This window comes from Anolis sagrei, chromosome 3 (assembly GCF_037176765.1).
Source record: "Anolis sagrei isolate rAnoSag1 chromosome 3, rAnoSag1.mat, whole genome shotgun sequence".
Taxonomy (NCBI): Eukaryota; Metazoa; Chordata; class Lepidosauria; order Squamata; family Dactyloidae; genus Anolis; species Anolis sagrei.
The window spans coordinates 209,889,807-209,912,073 of record NC_090023.1 but is presented as its reverse complement, the minus strand read 5'-3'; the positions used below and the strand labels follow the sequence as shown (position 1 = coordinate 209,912,073).

The 22,267-nt window shown below is 38.6% G+C and overlaps 2 protein-coding genes across 4 annotated transcripts in view; one reads left to right on the top strand and one right to left on the bottom strand.

The window, feature by feature from the left end:
- MXI1 (MAX interactor 1, dimerization protein) overlaps window positions 1-9,283 on the top strand; it is a 117,481-nt gene extending 108,198 nt beyond the window's left edge. For 2 of the 3 annotated variants that reach the window (XM_060768384.2, XM_060768386.2), the window contains exon 6: window positions 1,849-9,283. In XM_060768384.2, coding sequence (XP_060624367.2) covers window positions 1,849-2,012 — 164 coding nt within the window. In that variant the 3' untranslated portion in view covers window positions 2,013-9,283. The remainder of the gene's footprint in view (window positions 1-1,848) is intronic. The other variant, XM_060768385.2, reaches the window with a different exon arrangement.
- Window positions 9,284-10,332: 1,049 nt separating this feature from the next.
- On the bottom strand, window positions 10,333-21,640 carry SMNDC1 (survival motor neuron domain containing 1). Its single transcript, XM_060768387.2, has 6 exons — window positions 21,532-21,640; window positions 17,117-17,236; window positions 15,717-15,859; window positions 13,822-13,983; window positions 12,814-12,967; window positions 10,333-12,326 (listed from the first exon to the last, which is right to left on the bottom strand). The coding sequence occupies exons 2-6, from the start codon at window positions 17,234-17,236 to the stop codon at window positions 12,189-12,191; spliced, it is 717 nt and encodes a 238-aa protein (XP_060624370.1). The 5' UTR covers window positions 21,532-21,640; the 3' UTR covers window positions 10,333-12,188.
- Between the last annotated feature and the right edge of the window lie 627 nt (window positions 21,641-22,267).

Genomic DNA, 22,267 nt, shown 5'->3' with positions numbered 1-22,267 from the left:
TCCAAAGACTTACTGGTTCTCAGTCTTTATTGAAATCATGTATGACCATAATTAAAGTCACGTTTGTCAATTTCCGAAAAATCACACAACATTGCCTCAAAAGGTAGTGTAGAAATATTTGATTAATATAGTAATAAAAGCATGAATTTGCACCTTCATTGTAGCTGTAAGGGGCCATAAAGCCCATCTTACAAATCTCTGAAACTCATGTGTTACAGCCCACGTTGGGCGTAATTGGCACCAAAGTTGTTTAAAAAGGAAAGAGATGCACTAATGGTTTTATGCAAGAAAGACATTTACAACTCCTATCATGTGGCACATTGTGGGACTGGGAAACTGCTTGGCCAGTTAACACAATTAAACCTGACCCTTCTTTTTGAATAAAATCCATGTAAATATGGGATCTTTTGGAATGATAAACAGGATTGTAAAGCACCACAACCCAAATAATTATGTACGGCAGGTACAAAAAGTAGTAATTGCTGAGGGTGGAGAGATGAATGAGCAGAAGATAAATTCCTGATGTTTTGAGATGAAATGTTCGTAACTCAGAAGTTGATCTTGTTCAACCTGAAATACCTTGATTAATTCATTATTCTAGGCTGTATTCTCAAACCTGATACAACTCGTTAGTTTTGCTCCAATTTTTGCTTGCTTTAGCAACCTTCATGAATACTTAGATGGCATGGTGTTCAAGATCTAGATTTTTTTTATATACCTGGCTAAACATTCTAATTTTGCATTGATACTAGGGCTAGTCCTTTCTTCTACAGTATGTGTGGTTTTTTTTTTAACTGCTTGAGTCAGTCTCTGATTTAAGTGGTCCACCAGCCAACTTCATTATAATGTCCTACAGTTGATCCTAGTGTTTCATGATTTCTGTCCTCAACCAGCTTTGCCTTGGCAAATGTTATATCTGAAACCCAAATGGTTGCAATAGGTTTAGTGAATTAAGCAAGAATATTTTAATTGACTTGGATGGCCATCTGTTTGGGGTGCTTTGAATGCGGTTTTCCTGCTTCTTGGCAGGTGGTTGGACTGGATGGCCCACGAGGTCTCTTCCAACTTAGTGATTCTATGATTCTTCTGCTGATTATTTAAAGCACTGAATGTTTTACAGTGTACGTAGTGTTTGTAAAGTACAGTTTGCAGCAAAGGTTTTCCATGTGGATTGGGAAAAGACAACCTCTATTTTCTCCAATGGCACTAGTCCAAATTTGGAATATTGTTCTGACCACAATCAATTTAATTCAAGGCAAGGCTACTCTATATGGATATTCAGCCTTGTGTGCCCCACTGAAAGTAGTAATCCAGTCAAGAGCCTTCCAATTGATGTGACTAAATATGCTCCAAACAGTCTAAATAATGTCTGCCTTTCTCTTGCCAAGAGCAGAGGTAGGAACCATGCTGCCCGACTTACAACATCTGCAAGTTGACTATACTGTAGTCCCAACAGTTTCTTGGAGGGCTACACAATTTTCACTTCTGCTCTAGAATCTACAATAATAACTTATGTTAATAATAACTTTCCTGGCTTCTGTTGCATTATAAGATCTTGTTAGGAAATGTTCCCTCCCTCTTTGATATGGAGGATCTTGTCCCATTATGTAAGTAACTAGCATGGCTGAGATCTTTATTGTCTCCCACCTCCATCTATGCCACCGGTGTATGCATGGGGCCCCTAGTGTGGGTTAGTGGGGACAACCCATCCAGTAATTTTCCCCACAGTAGATATTGACCTGAAGTCTTCTGTCCCATCATGAGATCTTGACATATTCTGCCATTAAAGCCTCCTGATTTGGCACCAACAACATTAGACTAACGCTGCCCACTTGTCTTTTTTTGCAGAAGAAATCGAAGTGGATGTGGAAAGCACAGAGTTCTCCCATGGAGATGTGGATGATATCAGCACAACCAGTACAAGTGACATTGATGACCACAGCAGCTTGCAGAGCATTGGGAGTGATGAGGGTTACTCCAGCGCTAGCGTCAAGCTCTCCTTCACTTCCTAGAGCATGGTGCTAGGGGCAGTACAGCTGGTTTCTTTGGGGCAATTGACGTTCACCTGGCAGAGCTCTTAAGACACAGTATTTTTCTTCTCCAAACCACACTTCAACAGCTAAGCTTGGAAAGATGCAACTCTAGAATAGCACCATGGGTCCACAAGAGGGTGGGAACCTAATTGGATAGCCAACTAATATCTACACTGTCACAGTCCTGAAATCCTGACTTAGTGCTGAGCTCATAGCTATTCTGAAGTCAGAGACAGCACTCCAGTTGTGTACTGCTGGACTGAGATTAGCCCATGTATAATGGATAGCTTTGCTCAGAGATTATTTCATTGGACATGGGATCTTGGCTATTGGATTCTTAAATTGTCAAAACTTCTTTCTTGATTTGTCACAGCTCCTGAGAAATTATCCCCACAGTGGCCCGTTTTTCCATTCTCCCATGGAAATGGTGCTAGTAAGAAAGAAGTTTGTCCAGTTATCTATAATAGAGCACACATGGGATAGCTGTGTGTCTGTTCCACATTTTGGGACAAAAGTAGCCAAGGTGATCATAGTTTATTGGATCAGCCTCTCCCGATGAGTTTGCACAATATCCTGAACTACAGAGCTCCAGGCTCTTTAAAATGCTGTCTTGCAATTTAAGCATTTTCTTTTCTTTAAGAAAACTATGAAGTTGGACAGTTTTTGTGTACTCTCACCAGCAGAAGCTAGTCCAATCAGCGCCTTCTACCCTTTGGGTTTCTCCAACCAACTTTGATCTGTACGTACCTAAGAAATAACAGTAAAAGTGAAAAGCTCTGCTCATGCCCTGTGAAAAGAGGTGCTGCAGATCTGGAAGCAATTCTCATTCAGTACAACTTTCTGCTGGACATTGTTTCAAGGCAAGAGCTTGGGCCGCATGATTTTAGCACTAGAGTATTGAGCTGTAAAATACCAGCACGACCAGCTCTCTGGATTCAATGGCTACAGCAGCTAACTCCTTACTAGAATGATGCTCCTGATGCAGAGGCAGACAGACAGAAGCCGGTGAAAGATGGAGATGATGATGAAGATGATGATGATGGGGATGCGCAGGAAAGGCACAGCCTCCATTCTGAGCCACAATGATCTTTGATCTTTCTTTTCTTCTTGCAAAAGTTTTTTTCTTTTGCAAATTATTTTGATAAATGTTTGTAAAAGTTGTTTGGGTGAGAGAACCTACATGCGACAATGTCTTTTTAGAACTCCGAGGCATGATTCTGCAAATGTCTTTTATAATTGACACCAACCAATGGAAAGGAACCTGCTTTTCTGCTGCCAGGCACAAAAGAAACGGGGACTCTCCTCAGGCTCGATGGCTCTTCCTTTTGGTTTCCTTTCTGGACTTCCTTTCCCATTTGGATCCTTCCCATAGTCTTGGATCCATAGTTAACACATAGCACGCGTCTCATTGTAACAGCCGGCCAGCACTTGGTCCCCAGTGGGGTATCTTCACTCCCATCTGAGAGGAACGCTTGCTCTTGTCTTGCTGTTAACAAGAAAAAGATTGTATCCAATGTTTTTATCATATTTTTTTCCCCTTCAAGATGAGCTTTCTAACCTGCACTTTGAGGTCTTTGCTTTTCCTTTAAGCTTTTTAACCACAAGGATTCTTATTAATGTTCCTTTACCACATTTAAACTTTACTGTTTCATATTTTTAGAGACCTCATTTATGACACTTGTTTGAAACTTTTAAGTAATTTGTCTACCCTTCCCCCCATTATTAAGGGACAAAAAAGAAAAAAAAAGAAAAATGCTTTATAAAATTCATAACTTATTGCTGATTATAATTACTGGGTTGTTAATTTCAGTCCTGTAGATTTTTAATTTTATTGTTTTTAGATAGGGCTGGGCAACAAAAATTTAAAAAGACAAAATAATTAAAAAAAAACAAGGTAACCTCATTTAGCTGTGCAGTGGAATTGTGTTTAAATGTTGGCATATGGTTCTGCTTATAGTAGCACTTTAACACCATTAAACATTTCTGTATTTGAAATGCACTGTGTTCTGCCATTTTGGTCACTCATGAGACTTTAGAATACCTATGTTATTTGTGCCTGGAATTATTATTTTTAAACTAATTATTTGCCATGTGATTAGATGACCCCAAAGGACTTCTCACATAGATCTTGTCTCAATACTGATACGCTGTGTATGCTTGAAACCCACATATGTTATCCATTCAGCCCAAAGCTATTATTGTGTTATATAATAACAAGACACAAGTTTAGAACCTGTTTCGTGAAATAGAACCATAATATCTCCAGGGCTATATCGTATGTTCCTAGTTGGGGTTTTAATTTTACTGTTCATTAAAGCCTGGATCCAGTTGTTATTATACATCAATCTCCCCCTGTGACTGTGTAACACTCTGGTTTGCTGCATGCGGTAATCTCTCCCTCTAGCGGTGGGACTAAGAGCTCATTAGTTGTAGTGAATGGGAGATAAAACTTTCAACTGAACCAATAGGAACTATTTTTTATGGTATTGAGGTCTGCTTGGCCCATAAATCTGCATGCGTGAAGCAATTGTGCCTTAGCACAATTCTATGGGGCAGACTCTCTGATGAAAACTCAAACAAACAAAATAAGTAGCATTGACTCACATTAGCATCCATAGTTAATTTCACGTTTCACAAAATCAGCCAATGTGAATGTGATTCGAACTGGCTTGTGAGTCAGGAGAGGACCCCACAGGCTCATATCGCAAAAGCACATGTTCTGTAAATAAAAGCAGTTGTAGATGAGCAAGGTAAAAAGCTTTCTCAGGATCAACAATTCTGTGCTATATTGGATCATGTTCTGGTTCAGTTCTTCACTCTGTATTAAAAGTATGTGTTTTAAGTTTATGGGAGGGTGGAATAAGAAGTGTGAGAACTTGGAAAGTTATTTTTTCAGAAGGCAGGCTAGCTAGGACAGGCTAGCTAGGGGCATCTGGGAAATATAGTCCAAAACACCTTCTGAGATCTAAACCAAATTCAACACCCTTCATACCTTTTATTTATGATGAACATAATAGGATTGTTAACATATGAACTGCTGCATTTTTCAATAAGCTATCAATCGGTAAGCAATCAGGACCAAACTCTATGGGTGGCATGCTACCCATTCTGGGAAGAAATGTATCAGTGCAATGTACATTGAGTAGTGTTTTCTGTAGCAAATTAATGCTAGTTTAGTGCCTGAAAGTAGATCAAGCTTCTTTATAGCACATAAGAGGTGTTTTGCTTGATGAAATCATGTCCCTCATATTCTGTTCTTCCAAGTGTTGATAATTATGAAAACAGCTTGTGATTTTGTATGCTTCTCACACTTGGGATAATTTTATTCCATTTCATCCCTGTCCAAAAACATGAATGGTTGTTTCTACAGCAATCATGCATCTTTTCTTTGGCATAAGTCCTACTATGTTCAGTAGGGCTTTCTCGCAGATCAGTGGACATAGCTTTGTGGCCTTGTGGCAAATGTCATGCCAGGTTAAATGCCTTTTGCTTCTAAAATGCAAATACTCTTCACTGCAAGCAGTAGGAATGGGGAGAAAGGCTGGAACAGGATGCCACCAAGCAGACCAGAGAGAGGAAATTGCATTGTAGGATTTGCCTTGGTGTAAAATTCCCCATTGGTGCAAGCTTCAAAACTGTATATGCACCTTGATTTCAACAAACTCAGATGTACCGCCAGATCTTCATTCATGGGAGATGCATGCTCTAAAGGCTGAGAGTTGTAAACCTATAATGAATCCATAATACCATAGATACTTGATTGGAAATGAGATGAACTGGACCAGAATATTTTGCATGTAAATCATGAACTCAGTTTTGGAGCTGTAAATGCTTCTCCCAGTTTCCCTTCTAAATCTGAAAGAAGAAACTGTATATTCCGTCATTGTATACTCAGGGGCACATTTTCCTCTCTGTCATGAGTGAAGCCACTGGATTGCATTTTACCTTAATCTCGTACCCCGTGACAGAGCACTTCTGATTCCCCAATAGTATGACTTATGCTAATGGCATTGGGTTAATACAGACCATAACATGCAATGAACTGTAACTCAAGATCCTCAGAAACACAATCATCCTTGAGTCATCATTTTCATTTCGATCTTCATGCACTGAGGAGTTAGAAAAGTCTGTGATTTTAATATACATGTACTTTTTTCATACTGCACAACAACTGAATACTGGGACTGATTACTAATGTTAAGGGAAGCAATGAAACAATCATTAAGGCAGCTTCAAGGAGCAGGGACATCAGGAACCATGGTCCCTTCTCAAACCAAACCTTAGGAAACTCTGTTAGAAAGAAGTAGCAATAGTTGGTGTCACTTTTCTCATTTTTTCACTTGACTAGAAACCTGTCCATCATCATACTGCTCTGGGTTGAAGATGTACACCTGATAGGACAGTGTGCACAGGTTCCTTTAATGTATGTAATGGTTGAACAATTAATAGAGAAGAAACAATGGAAAAAAATTATCAATGTTTCTTTGGAATGGTCTACTTTTCTTCTCTGCAGTGAAAATGCTCATAAAAATCTCATTGTCTCATAATGAAGGCTATGCAGTACTAGTACAGTTGGTCCAACGGCAGGGTATTATTATTATTATTTAAAAAATTAAGAAATCTAAAGGTTCTTTTAAAAAAGGGGGAATGTGTGTATGCTTATTAATAAACAGGGTAACAGACCGAAGTAACTGAAGTTACAGCACTCACGCCACACCTAAGCATTAAGTTAGCCACTCATGGTAACTTTGTTACACTCACAATCCACTACTATGTATTTCTGATACATCTAGCATTCACATAGTTACCATCTCTCCTCACAGCACTTCTTTATACATAATACAATTTATGTTTCACAGCATTAAAAGCTTCCATTGAATATGGTAGATCCTGCTTCTCTGAAAGAAAGCAAACCGGGACAGAGATTTCAGGGCCTAGTCATATGATTGCTGGACAGAGAAAAGGGCAAAGAGATCCTTCCCTAGTCAAACCGTCAACCCAACTTTTAAGCAAACAAAGATTTCTTGCAAAGATAGTAAGAAGCTAGAAGGAACATGTGCAGGATTTTGTACTGGATACTACCATCAAACCTACTGCATTCATGCATCATCCTTTACTATCTCTCCCATATTCTCTACATGTGACATATTTGCAGGGAAGGTAAATACTTAACAGTGAATAATCAGGATGAAGCCCAATGACTGCAGTGCGCCCAAAGGATGCCTATCTTTATTTAGCGTGATGGAAGGTCCTTCTCCCTCAAGGGGCTTTTTCGACTAAATTCAGTTATAAAGGCTGCTGCAAAAATGACTTCATATAAGAAACAAAATTAAAATCTACAAGATATGGCCAGCACAGAATGGCTGAACCGCAATAAATCAAACAGGAAGTACTGTTTCTAGAGCACACTGCAAGCCACAGTTTTAGAACCAAGACATCACTTTGTAATTGTTTCAACACACAGCAAAATTATGTATTTCGGGAAGCTAAAGGTCTGCTTTTCTACAGCCTTTCATACACTGGCTTCAGGTGAATTGCTGTGGAAGCAAAATATTTCTTCTGTATTAGAGAAGCTTTTTTGTGTCAGGAGTGACTTGAGAAACTGCAAGTCACTTCTGGTGTGAGAGAATTGGCCGTCCAGACGTTGTCCAGGGGATGCTTGGATGTTTTATGTTTTACCATCCTTGTGGGAGGTTTCTTTCATGTCCCTGAATAGGGAGCTGGAGCTGACGGGGAGCTTAACCTGTTCTCCTCAGATTCGAACCGCTGGCCTATTGGTCAGTGGTCCTGCCGACACAAGGGTTTAACCCAGTGGTTCTCAACCTGGGGTCCCCAGATGTTTTTGGCTCTCAACTCCCAGAAATCCTAACAGCTGGTAAACTGACTGGGATTTCTGGGAGTTGTGGGCAAAAAACATCTGGGGACCCGAGATTGAGAACCACTGGTAACCCATTGTGCCACCAGGGGCTCCATCAGAGAAGCTGAAATTGCCAGTGAGAAGGGGCAGTTTCGACACAGAATGGATATGTTTATCACAGGTTAGCAGGATTTTTTCCTTGGCTACAAGAGTATCTGAATGAAGTACTTGCCAAGTACAGCAATGAAACACCTGGAATGTATAAAATGCCTTAGCCATTATTTTTAAAAAAGTAATCAAATTTTAACCCAAATAGTCCAGATTGAGTGCTTCTCTGGAGACTTTTCTGATGTTGCTTATGTTGAGATAAGCTATTGCCCCAATTCAGCATGTGACATGCTACATGGATTGACTTGTTTCAAGCTCAGAAAAAGCAGCTTCATTTTTCTATTGCAATTATTTCACCAGCCCAAGTGTCACATTATGTAGCTCTTGGATTTTAAAAGTTTACAGTCTTTCTAAACTTTAGTATATACACATGCATCCTGCACAAAAAGAATGCAAAAATTCTGGCATGGCAACTTAGCTTGTTGATCCCATTCCTTGTCTTCTGAAGCTTCTTTTACTTTGCTATTTTAACAGAAAGGAATTACTGAAATTGCAAGTTAACTTTCATATTACTTAATTTTGCAGCTATTAGTTATACTCCAACATAAAATGCAGCTATTATATTCTGGTGTAAAATAAATTTGTTGCAGATTTTTAGACACAGTAAGTACATTCTGTTTCTTTTATTCCATTAGCCAATATCTGATGCACAAACTAGATATGTGCCATTATCATTTTCCCCAGCTATAAAGAAAAAAATCTATCAGTAATATTTCAGCCTTCACTAAATTATGGATTTTCCTTTGCAATTTGTATATTAAATGGGAAACCGAATGTACAGTGCTATGTTTCTATGTAGTTGACTGTACCAATCAAGGCATGCAATTCCAAGTCAAACTATCCTTTGGCACATATTTTCAAATATGTACATAGCTTGGCACAAGCTTATTTTTAATAATTTCTCAGATCACTTCTGTGTTTTTTTTCCTGAAATGTGGTGCAGTTACTATATTGGTGCTGTAGCCAACTGCTACTTTGAAAAAGTGAAAGATAACAAAACAAAAAGTCCTAACTAATCTCTGACTGGTGCTCAGATTGACTAGTACCAGTCTTAAAAAAAACAAAAACGAACTGTTGAAATGCTGACCAGAGCTCTATCTGTAATGATGCAGGGATGGTGCTGACAAAGATGTTGCATTTTTCATCACTGTAAACATTCTTCTTTTGTTTGTGGCCATCTATATTTACTTGTTTAAAATATACAAATAAATTTTATGAAATTTTACTTCTAGTAAGACTGTTATCTTCCTCTTGTCCCATATCTTAAATCTAAACTGCCAAAGAAGTTGCCACAAATACCACTATGTGCTGAACACAGGTTGTATTGCTGGCTCCATCTTCGAAGGGTGCAGTAGTATATTCCTTCTGTATTGGAATTTCTATGTGTTCTGCATTTTTAAGAGCTGCAATCCAATTTTTCAAAGTGGAGCACATGCTTCTGCAGGGAATGCACAAGAGGGCTCTTCTTGGCAGACACTCTTTCTCGTGAGAACTGCACCTTTAATGGATCTAAAGAACTACTTTTGAAGCAAAATGAAGGGCATACAGACTGTGGTTTTTTACTGTACTTTTTCCACTTTCCTTTGGAATATTCAATCACATTCTGAAATGTGATCACATGCTTTTGAAATGTGATTCAATTTCAATATTAATTGTCTCATACACAACATACTTTTAAAAATACACATAAAACTTGATGTAACTTTTATTTGGGCACTTCCTCCACTGAATTCTGGTCCTGCCTGTTATTCAACAGGAAGTTCGGTTTTATCTGTTAATTAAATTATAAATTTTCCTTATGGTTTTTTTCCCCTCAGAAACTCAAAATATAGTCAAACTAATTTCAGAACACGTGCAGCAAAACCTCCAGATAAGAGTTTGATAGCCCTTAAGCCAAATTTGGCTGAAGAATTTTTAAAATAACTGACCATACATAGGTAAAGGATTTCCCCTGACATTAAGTCCAGTCGTGTCCAACTCTGGGAGTTGGTGCTCACCTCCATCTCTAAGCCGAAGAGCCAGCGTTGTCCGTAGACACTCCCATGGTACCTATAGATCTACTAACATTTGCATGTTTTTGAATGGCTAGATCGGTAGAAGTTGGGGCAAACAGCGGGAGCTCATGCTGCTCCCCAGATTTGAACCTGCGACCTTTTGGTCTGCAAGTTCAGCAAATTCCTGTTTCTTATGGCTTCCATGATTTTTTGACAATGTCATTTCAGATGAGCCCAGTTCAAAAAAATTTACATTTTCATTTTGGGAGGACATAGCCAAAAGGTTTTGAACACTTTATTTTAATAAAAGTCAAACATACAAAACTGAAATCAACACAGTAATAAAAATTACCTCCTCTTTTCATTGACAGGAAGTCCTTCTCTCTGGATGTATTCTAGCCTACTAAAAACAAATTTTAGACTCGGGTAAACTGACAGACATGTTCACTAATCTGTGCATCAACGAATCCTGATGGTACCTGATCTTGTTTTAACTCCAAAAACCAAATTACAAAAGCCAACTACAGTCTAACATAATATACATGGGGAAACGGAGTTCAGATTAATGAGCAAGAATTACTCTAGTAGAAGAAAGAATGAAATCCAGTCTTGTTCATTAACTTAACACCATATTTTACAAAAATAATTATCTACATTGCATACAGGGCTATACATTAACTTTTTGCTTCAAACACATTTCAAGAGTGAGAGATGGCACTACCACCCTAAGCGATACATACTGGCAAAGGGAAGCAACTGCATCCACAAGATACAAAACGGCCAGAACTTTGTACACATGGTTTCCAAAATAAAAATCAAAGTGGCCCAGCAATACTAATGAAGTCAAAGTTTGCAATTCTTATGAGGGGAACGTCTTGATGCAGTTAACCAGCTGGATATACAATAAAATTGGTTCAGCACGTTATGTGTAAAATTTCTGTGTATTTATCAGTTATATTAATGTATCAAATAGCTCAATTCTTCCATGGAAATAACTACTTCTCTGTGTGAAATTTAACTCTTCCAACATCTAAAGTGCTAGCCTATCTTGGAAAATAACAAACAACTCTTACTCAGCCCATGGTTACATTATGAGCATAATATAAAGTTCTGCTGAGATACACGCAAGCACATTTCCCAGCCTGAGACTGAAAAAAACTCACTTTCTGTTCTCTGAAATCTCACAAAAAAAGGGGGGGGGGTTGTCAAGACCTTGTATGGAATTTAGAATGTGCAAGTGAATGAGATTTCCTTCAGCACTTCTCCATACTTTCAAAGGGCAGGCCTAGCCTTATCCTTGGGAAGCAGCAAGAAAGAGATACTGGTGTCTTACAAATCCCTCCAAAATTTATGTGAGTTCTAGATCTCTCTACTCTTTTACCAACCTGTGGTCATACTTTGCACTGGCTTTGGAAAGACAGTTATTACGTTTTGTTGCCTTTTCAGCATCTCTGAGTTGCGACATAAAAGCAATGAGGCTCTCTCTCAATGCTTTCTGGTCTGACAGTAAAAGAGAGGAATGGGGCAAACTCCTGCAGCGGAACCAACACCAGGACTCTTCTGAAATCGAGCATGACTTCACACCAATCTTTTATCTTTAGGAAAGTAATAGAATTAATGGCAAGAAAAACTAGTTCAAACTGGAAGACCCTCCCAATTATAAAAAGGGAGGCTTCTGGCTAGAATCCTATATAGCATAATGCAGCATAGTAATGTCATGAGGAATGAAATAGGGAGGAAAACCAGCTACACAGAGAAGAAGAGTGCTCAGTATTTGTCCATGCGGTAAAGTAATGATTACAAGTACATGAGAAGGGCCAAGAAAGCTGGGATTACTATTTTAATTACACAATAATTTAATTCATGTGAGTGAGGACACTCTAGAAATCAGAGTTGTTGGGTAACACAAAGAGAATGTCCCCATTAGTCTGACTTGTGCATATTCAGTTTGAGAACAGCAAAGGGGTCCTTCTGAACTAACTCCCATTGTTTTAACTTAAGGCTTGTACCAGCATAAGCCAACTGATGGCAATGACCATTTTCACTACGCACCGTGTTTACTTTTAGAAAAATATAACAATAAAAAGGTAAATGTAAAGCCCTGCAGAGGTGATGTTTAGTCATTTCTCCCCTCAATTACTGTGGCATCAAATGTCTGACATTGTACTTGGATGTATCTTGGTACTGCGTCATGGGCTTGTCTGCAATTCCACAGGTCCCGACTCCAACTTTCCCTGTTACACTCTCAGGAGATGCAAAGATGCTCCGCTTTACCTGTGAAACGAATGTTAAAAAGCCATTTGTAGATATTTTTAGATATCATGAAATCACAAAGCACTATTACTAATTGTACAGATGGGGGTAATTTTAAAAAGTAAAAAATTGTTCATTTTTATCCTACATTAAACAATAATAAGTTATCTTCATACTGCAGATTGTGTAACATTGATCTAAACATTATGTTGTAATAAATATGTCACAACCTTTATAAATCTGAACTTTTAATTTTACAACTAGTATCCCAATTTATCTCCCACACATCAGGCCAGTAACAACGTTTCCTCTCTTTCCTTTACTTTCTACCTCCGAAAGAGAATAGGAAAGGGAGGAAAGGGCAGGGACAGGCCTTGGGGAGAACCCCTCCATCCTGGCCAATCTATCCAGCTCCAGCCCGCCATGTGGCCCCCAAGTTAGAAAGTTTGCTCGTGCCTTCTTTACAGTGACTATACTTTCACAATACAAAGCCATAGCATACACATACCTGTCCCTTTTTGTTTTTTGAGTAAGCTCTGTTGTTGAATTGTTGCCATTTGACTTTTTGATCCTCTCGCTCCTGCTCCAGCTCTTTGATGCGCTGGGCCTTTTTCAAGGCTTTCTTCTTTTTATATTCTCGTTGTTGAGCAATCATTTCTTTCCTAAAAGACAAATGGCACTGATTGTTACTTATGTACCTCATTATGTTGTATCTCCTTTGCTTTAACTTCATTATTGCTCTCAGAACATGTAGACAAAAGCAAGAATGCACTGATTAAGAGAGCCTCACCTTGGGCTAGGTGAATGTAAAGATAAACTCTCAGTACAATGGAGTTTCAGCTGTCCAGGCCCATTTCATTCTCCAGCTGTAGAAAGTGCTGCCATTCCTTCTGTAAAGCAATCTGTGCACTGCAAGTTTCAATAAAGCACAGGAATCCTACTTTCATGCACTATAAAGAACAAAGGCTGTCTTTTAAGAATTGTAGCTAATCTTTTTGCTAAACACAGAACACTAAAATGTAACTCAAGAGTTTATCCAATAGAAGTGCACTACAGTCAGAGTGCAGTTACGAAGATAAAACAAAGGTACTGTCTTTAATTGGTCTCATTAATGCTGATCATGCATTAAAGTTAACAGCACAAAAATGATATAATTTTTCACCAGAATCCCAATCCATAATTTAGGTGCTACGCATTCACAGTAGCAAGTAAATTCTGGAATGGTTAAAATGAAGTTAAGTAGAATTCTCTACCCTGGGCCTCCAAAAATGGACAGCCAAGCTAATATTCTAAACTCCACTCTAACTGGATAGATGGAAAAATAGCAAACCTGCAACTCTTTATCAGATCTGCAAGAACTATGCAGAACATGACACAAGAAAATAGAAGAACACAGATTTTTTAATTGCTGTAAAATTATCCCTGGGGGAGACAATTCATCAGCAATGGCAGCCTAAGCACAGAATTTTCTTTATACCATACCACTGAATGCTGAAAGTTAATTTCAGCCACTTACTTGGACATGGGCTTGTTGCCATTGTCTTCTTTTGCTTTCCTTCCCTCTTCCACAGGTTTCAGATTGAGCAGAGGTGTGACTTCCGCATTACCATATCCCGAAAAGGTGATGGCAGCTGTACCATTCTCTTCATCTATCTCTTCAATTTCCGCTTCATAACACCTGTAAAGATATCATGGCTGTAAGCATGTGAGTAAAGGTTTAAGACTCAGCCCTAGAAAACTTGCAGCAATTAATATCATGCTTTAGGACATTTCTGTTCAATTTTGTACTGGCATCTCATGTCAGCCTTAGACATGCATTCTCCCTTGCTTTCTAAAACAATAGCCAAATGCCTAGTATATACATAACACAAAATGCTGGTGATCTTACAAGTTAAAGAGCTCATAAACTGCATTCCCTTTCAAATTTTTGGCAAGATAAAGAATTTTTAAAAGAATATAGCCAATTATATTTTTTATGTATTTACTGCATTTTCATTCTGTGTATTGTTTTCTTCTTATACATGCAATTCTGACTACAGCCTTATATAAAAGTATATGGGAATAAGCTTCATGGAACACAAAGGAAATTTACTTCTAAGGCGACAGATACTGTCTATCTGTAATTTGACACCTGATCCGCACTTCCCATATAATCTATTTCTGAAAAGAAATAATGCAGTGCAAACACTAAGGAAGCATTTAGAAGAACATGTATTACTGGTAAACGTGTTCTGCAACAGTGACACTAAAAGACTACAGCTATTATCTAATATCTTAACCACATCATTCAATGTAGATAATATATCAATTTAAAAAGGTATATGTGTTCACAAGTGGTCAGCCTAAATGTATTTCATTTCCCAAATTATCCAAGCTGGGGGGTAGGCGTGGCACAAATCCCACAGTCCTAAGGGGAAGTCCCTGACAATGACACCAGCTCAAATGAGCTACCCCTAGGTCTTGCAGAAAAATTGTGCTAGTTGACACCTTAGCTCTCTGTTCTGCCAGCACAGCGTACCCATTACGATGACTCTGAGAAATTTGTTATGTTAGAAATCATTCAAACTGTAGTCCCTACTCTTCCTAAAGTAAGTACATACAGCGGACTGGTATTTCCTCTTGTGTCTGAAAAGCCTGTCATGAGTCCAGTCCATATCAATGTCAAAGATGTTCTTTGCTTCCTTCACTATACTTATTTCCTCTCTAGTTTTATGGTACCCCATCATTCTGCATAACCCCAAAAAGGCCTCAAGCTTTTATAAGCAAGTGGCTTTCCTGTTTTCTTCCTTTTCCAAATTAGTGCTGAAATGCATATACAGTTGGCTCTCTATATTCATGGATTTGATAATATTTGCCTTATTTTTTAAATCCAAAAAGCAAACCTTGATTTGGCCATTTTGTAAGGGGACACTATCTTAACTATATCACTGAATAGTACTTGAGCATTCATAGATTTTGGTATCCACAGAGTCCTGGAAACAAATCCAATGGATATTATGGACCTACGGTACATAATTTTACTTATTGGATATCTATATAGAATAGGAAATTTAAAAGGACATGAGAGGCCAAATTATATTTCACAATATGTATGCGAAACTTTACAAAATTCAATAAATTTTACACCCAATAAATATTCTTTGAAATTTTAAATGTAAAATCTCTCAAACCAAGGGTGATATGTTATTGGAATGCAATTCCCAACAGCCCTATCCTTCAGTCAATTGGGGGGAAATGCTAGGATTTGCAGTCCAACAACGTATGCATTGCATAATTTCTTCAACTACCACACTTCCCAAGTTAGTCCTCACCAGGATGCACATAGGTAGGGTATAAACTAAGTCGAAATGTCTTACCATGGAACTGTATTATTTCATGTAACGGTTACAGAAGTTTGTTTTCTACACTTACTGTCCATCTTCACTCCATGTGGCCATACATCTGTCACCAACTTTCCAAGTGTGACTTGGGGGAGCTGAAGCAGAACTATCAGAACTTGCAAGCGTTTCTGAAGGTTGTGTTGAAAGGAGATCTTTGGTTAGTTCTATCACTTCCTGGGAGAAGAAAAAAGGAGAGAAATCTTCACATACTGCTACCCACCCCATTAACGTCTTTTCACAACTGCAACGGTATTATAAAGGGTGGCAAACTGAACAACAAATGAACTCATTTGTACTTGTCATCTTAGCAAATCTCTCATATAGCTCCTGAACTGACATCCATAGTACTGTAACACAATTTCAAGGAAGTCAGCAGGAACTAACATTGAAACAGGGACATTTCCTAATTGCTGAGTTCTGCAGTTTTAATTATATTTATATTTGCTAGAGATGTATAATTTCCAGAGCTTCTGAAACCACAAGAGGAAAAAAAACTTTTATTTTTTACATAAATATTTGGAAAAATTGAAAATACACAGTATAAACTCTGTTTACTATTCAACATCATTTTGTTAGTTTAGGGGATCTGTAATTCAGCTTGTTGTGTATAATCTGGTTAGGTACAATTAAAAGATTTAGCTGTGTCATTTTGGATCAGTATGCAAAGGGATTTTGTGGTACCTGAGATAAGTTAAGGCGCATCTACATTATTGAATGCAATTTGATACCAGTTTAACGGCAATGGATCAATGCTATAAAATCATGAGAATTGAAGATTTGCAAGGTCATTAACCTTCTCTGCCAAAGACTGCTAGTACCTCACCAAATCCAAGATCCTATAGCATTGGGTCATAGCAGTTAAAGTGGTGTCAAACTGCTGTAATTGTACACTGGAGATGTACCCTAACTTGGTAGTGTAACCTTTTGTAGAATTAAACCTTCCTCATCAGATGTACCTTCATGATTATGAATGAGCAGGGAGCATGTGTGGATAGTAACAAAACTTGTGACTTGTGGTGATGAGTTGACAAATTCTATTTTAACATTGATTGCTGGGGGTTAAGAGCAAGAAGAAAGATGCTGGTTGAAACCAAAGTGAGAAGCCAACTATATGAATGGTAAAGGCGGGTTTCTGGAATGTGATACTGGCTGGGAATGGGAAAGGAGATGTGATAAACTGATCAAGAGACTTCTCGTGAAGCTGCAATGTTAATTAGTGTTACAATATGTGGAGTGTGCCACTATATATATTATTTACATTTTAATATTGACACCTGAAAAAGCTAGATATGGCATAGCACCATTTTAAAAGTGGTAATTGAGTTGCCACTTTTTAGTATCCCCAAGATGTCAATCCTGACAAGGTAGAAAGCCTTCTTCACTATGTGAGAAAATATGAATATTGCAAAGTTGTATATTTTGAATTCTCACCTGTAAATCCTTCTTTAGTTTTAGTAGGTCTTCATTATCTCCATTCCCCGTCAAAGCAGCTTCCACTTGCTGGAGCTGAGCTTTATAGCTAGCTAGCTGTTTTGCAAGATCTTCCGACATCTAAAAATAGGAAAGATAATTCCAGAATCAGATATCATAAGACGGTTTGAATGAAACTGTCTTATGAAAGTAACATTTAGAACTTAAATGACTTAGTCATTTACTAAGAATTCTGCCACAAGTGTCTAAGTATTCATCCATTAAATAAAGCAAATGTGATTAACAATCATAGTAGTGAGCCTCAAAGAACACAGTATTCTTGAAACAATAATATTAAACGATATATTATTATGAGGTCTTTCTTATGCCACTCTCAACATGTTGCTATCTCAATAACTTTGAAGAGAATTATTTAAATTTTTTTGTATCTTTTATCAGAATTCCCAAAGAGTGCTGGAGCAAGAATAGGTAACCTAGGGCTCTAGATCAGGCATGGGCAAACTTTGATCCTCCAGGTGTTTTGGACTTCAACTAACACAATTCCTAACAGTGCAAGTTGAAGTCCAAAATACCTGGAGAACTGAATTTTGCTCATGCCTGAATAGGAAAACAGTAACTATTTATTTTGAGATATGCTGTAGGAGAAATGTTATTTGAGGAGTAGAGGGAACATTCAAAATATTTCCTCTGAGGAAATGAGGCTTTCAAAATTTTTATATATATCTCCACCAATTTTTGAACCAGGAGTAAACTTGGAAATCCAAGTTCATTTCAGGTTAAACCAGATTAATCTGAGGTCTTGTTTGGACACCTCAGTCCCAAATATGTGGTTCTAAAATACATTGTTTTGCTTATATGTTATTTTGGGGTGCTGGCCACACATAAATATGTTGTTCTGATGTGAGATTCCCAATAAATTGTTTGATATATGGTCCAAGGTACAAGATTCTCATCTTTTGATACAATTTACAATCAAATAATATGTGTGCTATAGCCCCAATTTCAGGTGCCCTGCAGATACAACTCCATTCATTATAAGGGATACTGTTAAAAGCTTTCATTGTCTATTTTTAAAGCCTCCTATTCTGATTTGAAGCCAAAGGACTTCACTATAATGTTATTCTGTTGTTTCATACATTGTACAGTGTCCTGTTAGTCCTAGACTGGCTTATAAATTGACACATCAATGTTTTACACACAAACACTCATTTATAGTTATGTGTTCAGAAAAGGGTCAATTCTGAGTAAACATGCCCCTGTCACAATGCTTAGTTCTCTGCAAGCATTTTAGTCACTGTATCATTCTAAGCCTTGCATTGGACAGCCAGATCCATTGTTGGGTTCTGGCCAAATATTTCTTTTGGCATTCGCTCCTATCAGAAAATCACCGAAATTAATGGATTGATCAGACTAAATCCAATATTAGTCCTGACCACAGTAGACCCACTGAGATTGGGTCAATAAATTCCACTTCTCTCAACACAAGGATGAAGTAAAAAGTGTTGGATGTCTATGAGTAAATTGAGGTATACACCCAAGCCATAATTTGTCTTTAAAAACTTAATATCCAGACATAATCCAAAGTTTCAGGACTGTATTAGTTACTAGTGACAGGCCTGACAAGTCTCATTTTGGGAGAAAAGTAAAGTACAGATAAAATAAATAGAAACAAAGGTTTGCTTTTTTATCCCCTCCCCTGGAAAATGTTCAAGCCATGGATAGTTGAGTCTATGGATACTGAGGGAATTAATTTTACATGATCTATGCTGTAGAATTAATTCCGCTTGACACCACTTTAGTTTTAGTTCACTGAGGCACCAGCACTCTTTGGGAGAGGAGAAAGCCCTTGTACAACTACAATTCTTGGGATTCCATAGTATTGAGCCATGGTAATCAAAGTAGTATCAAGTTGTGTTAATTATACAATGTAGATGCACTGTAAAAAGCTCTTGACATACCAGGATACGATATGGCTATTAGCTTGTTAACCACACTAGAACCATGCACACAATCCCTCAACATTATTAACACAGGGAAGAGATATCTAACTGTTCCTGCATAATATTTAGATCACATCCTTACATAGAGGTTGCACTTCTCACATGGTCTTCAAAAACATTTTTTCACAATATGATGTTATGCTATACAGTAGTAGTAGTAATAATAATAATATTTTATTTGTATTCTGCTTTTCTCACTGAATGAGACCCAAAATGGCTCACAGCACTTTAAAAACAGTACAAATAACAAACACATAAAATAAAACAATCTATGACATAAATATTCTAAAATTGTTTTACAATTACTATTATTGTGTGGGACAACACTTTGTACTTTGCCCAGAAATCAACTGGAGTGATTTTAATATAGCTGTGATAAGATCACACCTAGATGTCCCTGTAACCTATCTGACTGCCATATTTTGAACTAATTGGGGTTTCCAAAGTTGATACTGAGGTAGCCTAATGCACAGTGCATTATAGAAGTCCAACTTCAAGTTACCAGTCTGTGCACTACCATAGTTTTTGTTCCATTTTTAGGAAGGGTAGCAACTTGCATATCAATCAAAAATAATAAACACTCCTGATTGTTGCATCGATCTGGGCTGACATTTGGAGACAGTACGTTGAAAAACAGCAATGAAAGTGGTATTCCAATGATAGTCTTGAAAGCTGTGTCAATGTCTCACTTTACAACAGGGGTCCTCAAACTTTTTAAACAGAGGCCAGGTCACAGTCCTTCAAACTGTTGGGAGGGCTGGATTATAATTTGAAAATTTTTTAAATGAATTCCTATGCACACTGCACATATCTTATTTGTAGTGCAAAAAAAGCCACTTAAAAACAATACAATAATTAAAATGAAGAACAATTTTAACAAATATAAAATTATTAGTATTTCAATGTGGAGTGTGGGAAGTGCAATGACTGGTAATTTGACCATAGGAATGGAACATCGGAAAATGATACTGGATTGTGGGTTTGACGATGAGACGACACGGAATGGCTTTTGTAGTAATGTTGATGTTTTTGATGAGGATGTTTTTGATAATGAAGAATTGTGGATTATTTTACATTATGTCTTGTATTTTGCACTTGTTTTTCTATGTTGTACACTGCAGTGAGTCGCCCCTGGGCTAAGAATTGCGGTATATAAGCGAAGTAAATAAATAAATAAATAATACTTTTGGGTGCTGAGATGTATTTATCTGTTTGTTTGTTTAACATATTTATATACCATCCCTCTCAGCCCGAAGGCGACTCGAGGTGGTTTACAGTTGGCAGTCAATGCCCCCAAATAACATAAAACACAGCTAAAAACATTACATATAATATAAACCATATAAAGGCAATAAAACAATAAAAAACATACAACACAAGTCATCAGTGTCTCATCACTAAAATCATTTTTTCCGTTCTTGTTGTTGTGTGCTTTCAAGTCGTTTCAGACTTAGGTTGACCCTGAGCAAGGGCCAGGTAAATGATCTTGGAGGGCTGCATCTGGCCCCCGGGCCTTAGTTTGAGACCCCTGCTTTACAACCTCAGACCTATTCTAAGGCCCCTTCTACATTGTAATATCCAGATTACCTGCTTTGAACTGGATTGTATGGCAGTGTAGACTCATATAATCCAGTTCAAAGCAGATAATGTGGATTATCTGCTTTGATATTCTGGGTTATATGGCTGTGTGGAAGGGGCCCCACATTATCAGTTTTGAACTGGATAATATGGCAGTAGAGAACTCTCTTCAAATCAGATAAAGGGTATAACTATCTTTCATAATCTGGATTATATGGCAGTGTAGAAGAGGGATAAACTGTTCCTTGGGAAATAAGAGACCGTAGCTGGTTAATATTAATAAACAACGTTCACAACAATGATTTGGGGTGGAAAGAAAGTAAGATGGTTTCAGGCTATGCCATGCAATCTTTTGACTCAAGAGTGATAAAAACCATGTAAGAGAATAATAATAATAACGATATGTTAGAAATCACAAAAAGATATTGTTTTTGTCTGCTAAGATGGTCTAGCGGCAACAACAACAACACAGTTTGACAAAATGTCGGCCTGTAACTCTCACGTCCTCCTTTTTTTCCCGCCCTCTTCCTGTATGATTGTAACACTGGTGATGCCCGATAAAGGCAGTACATCCTACGGAAAGGAAGAATCAGGATTGGGATATATATATATATATCTCAGGAGGGAAAGAAAAAATTAAGAATGCAAGAAAGGAGGCGCGCAAGGGCCTGCAGGCCAAGGAGAAGCAGCTGAGGCGCCTCTCACAAAGGAAGGCCGAGAGCGAGGGAGGGAGGGAACTGCGAGGAAGGAGGGGGATTTTCAGGCCCGGACCGGACGACCTTGGCGGCACAACAGGCCGGTGGAAACCCGGCCAGGCCGCCCCCCGCTTTCGCTCACCTTGGCCTCAGGCGCGGAGGAGGGCCTCTCGACGCCGGAAAGCTGCCTGGCCTGCCTGCCTGCGCACGGCACGCTACGTTACGTTACGTAGGAGCGCTTCCCTTTCCTGAAGGGCGCCTTAGCGACGACGCACGTAAACCCCGCCCCTCTCCCCCCGTCGCCGGAAATGAGCGTTCTCGCGAGAGGTGGCCGAAGGGAGGCGGGATGAGAGAGAGAGAGAGAGAGAGATCCGCGCTGTCACGTGGTGTGTGTTTGTATACAAGAGCGCGCGTGCTTCCCTTGCTTCCGCTTCTGAACCATAAAAGTTCCCCCTTCTTTCTTTTATCCTTCCCCTTCCTTCCTTCTTTCCCTGTTTTCTGCCCCCCCTTCCCCTTGGAACCCCCGGTGGCGTTAAACCGCTGAGCTGATGAATTCGCAGGTTCGAATTCGGGGAGCAGCATAAGCCCCAGCTTCTGCCCACCTAGCAGTTCGAAAACATGCAAATATGAGTAGATCAATAGGTATTGCTCCGGCGGGAAGGTAACTGCACACTATACAATCATGGTGGCCACACGATCTTGGAGGAGTCTATGGACAGTGCCGGCTCTTCGGCTTAGAAATGGAGATGAGCACCAACCCCCAGAGTTGGACACGACTAGACTAAAAGTCAGGGGAAAACCTTGGAAATAGTATGATAGCTGAGTCCGGAAGCTCCGAGCGTTTAGGTTAGAGTACGGGTTAGGGTAAGGTTTAGGTG

What these genes read in the sequence shown, in the direction of transcription:
- SMNDC1 (XM_060768387.2), bottom strand. Translation starts at nt 17,236, where the DNA reads ATGTCGGAAGATCTTGCAAAACAGCTAGCTAGCTATAAAGCTCAGCTC. An exon ending in GGCAACAAGCCCATGTCCAA is followed by an intron (nt 12,968 to 13,821) that starts GTAAGTGGCTGA and finishes TTTGTCTTTTAG; the next exon opens with GAAAGAAATGATTGCTCAAC. An exon ending in CAAAAAACAAAAAGGGACAG is followed by an intron (nt 12,327 to 12,813) that starts GTATGTGTATGC and finishes TTCGTTTCACAG; the next exon opens with GTAAAGCGGAGCATCTTTGC.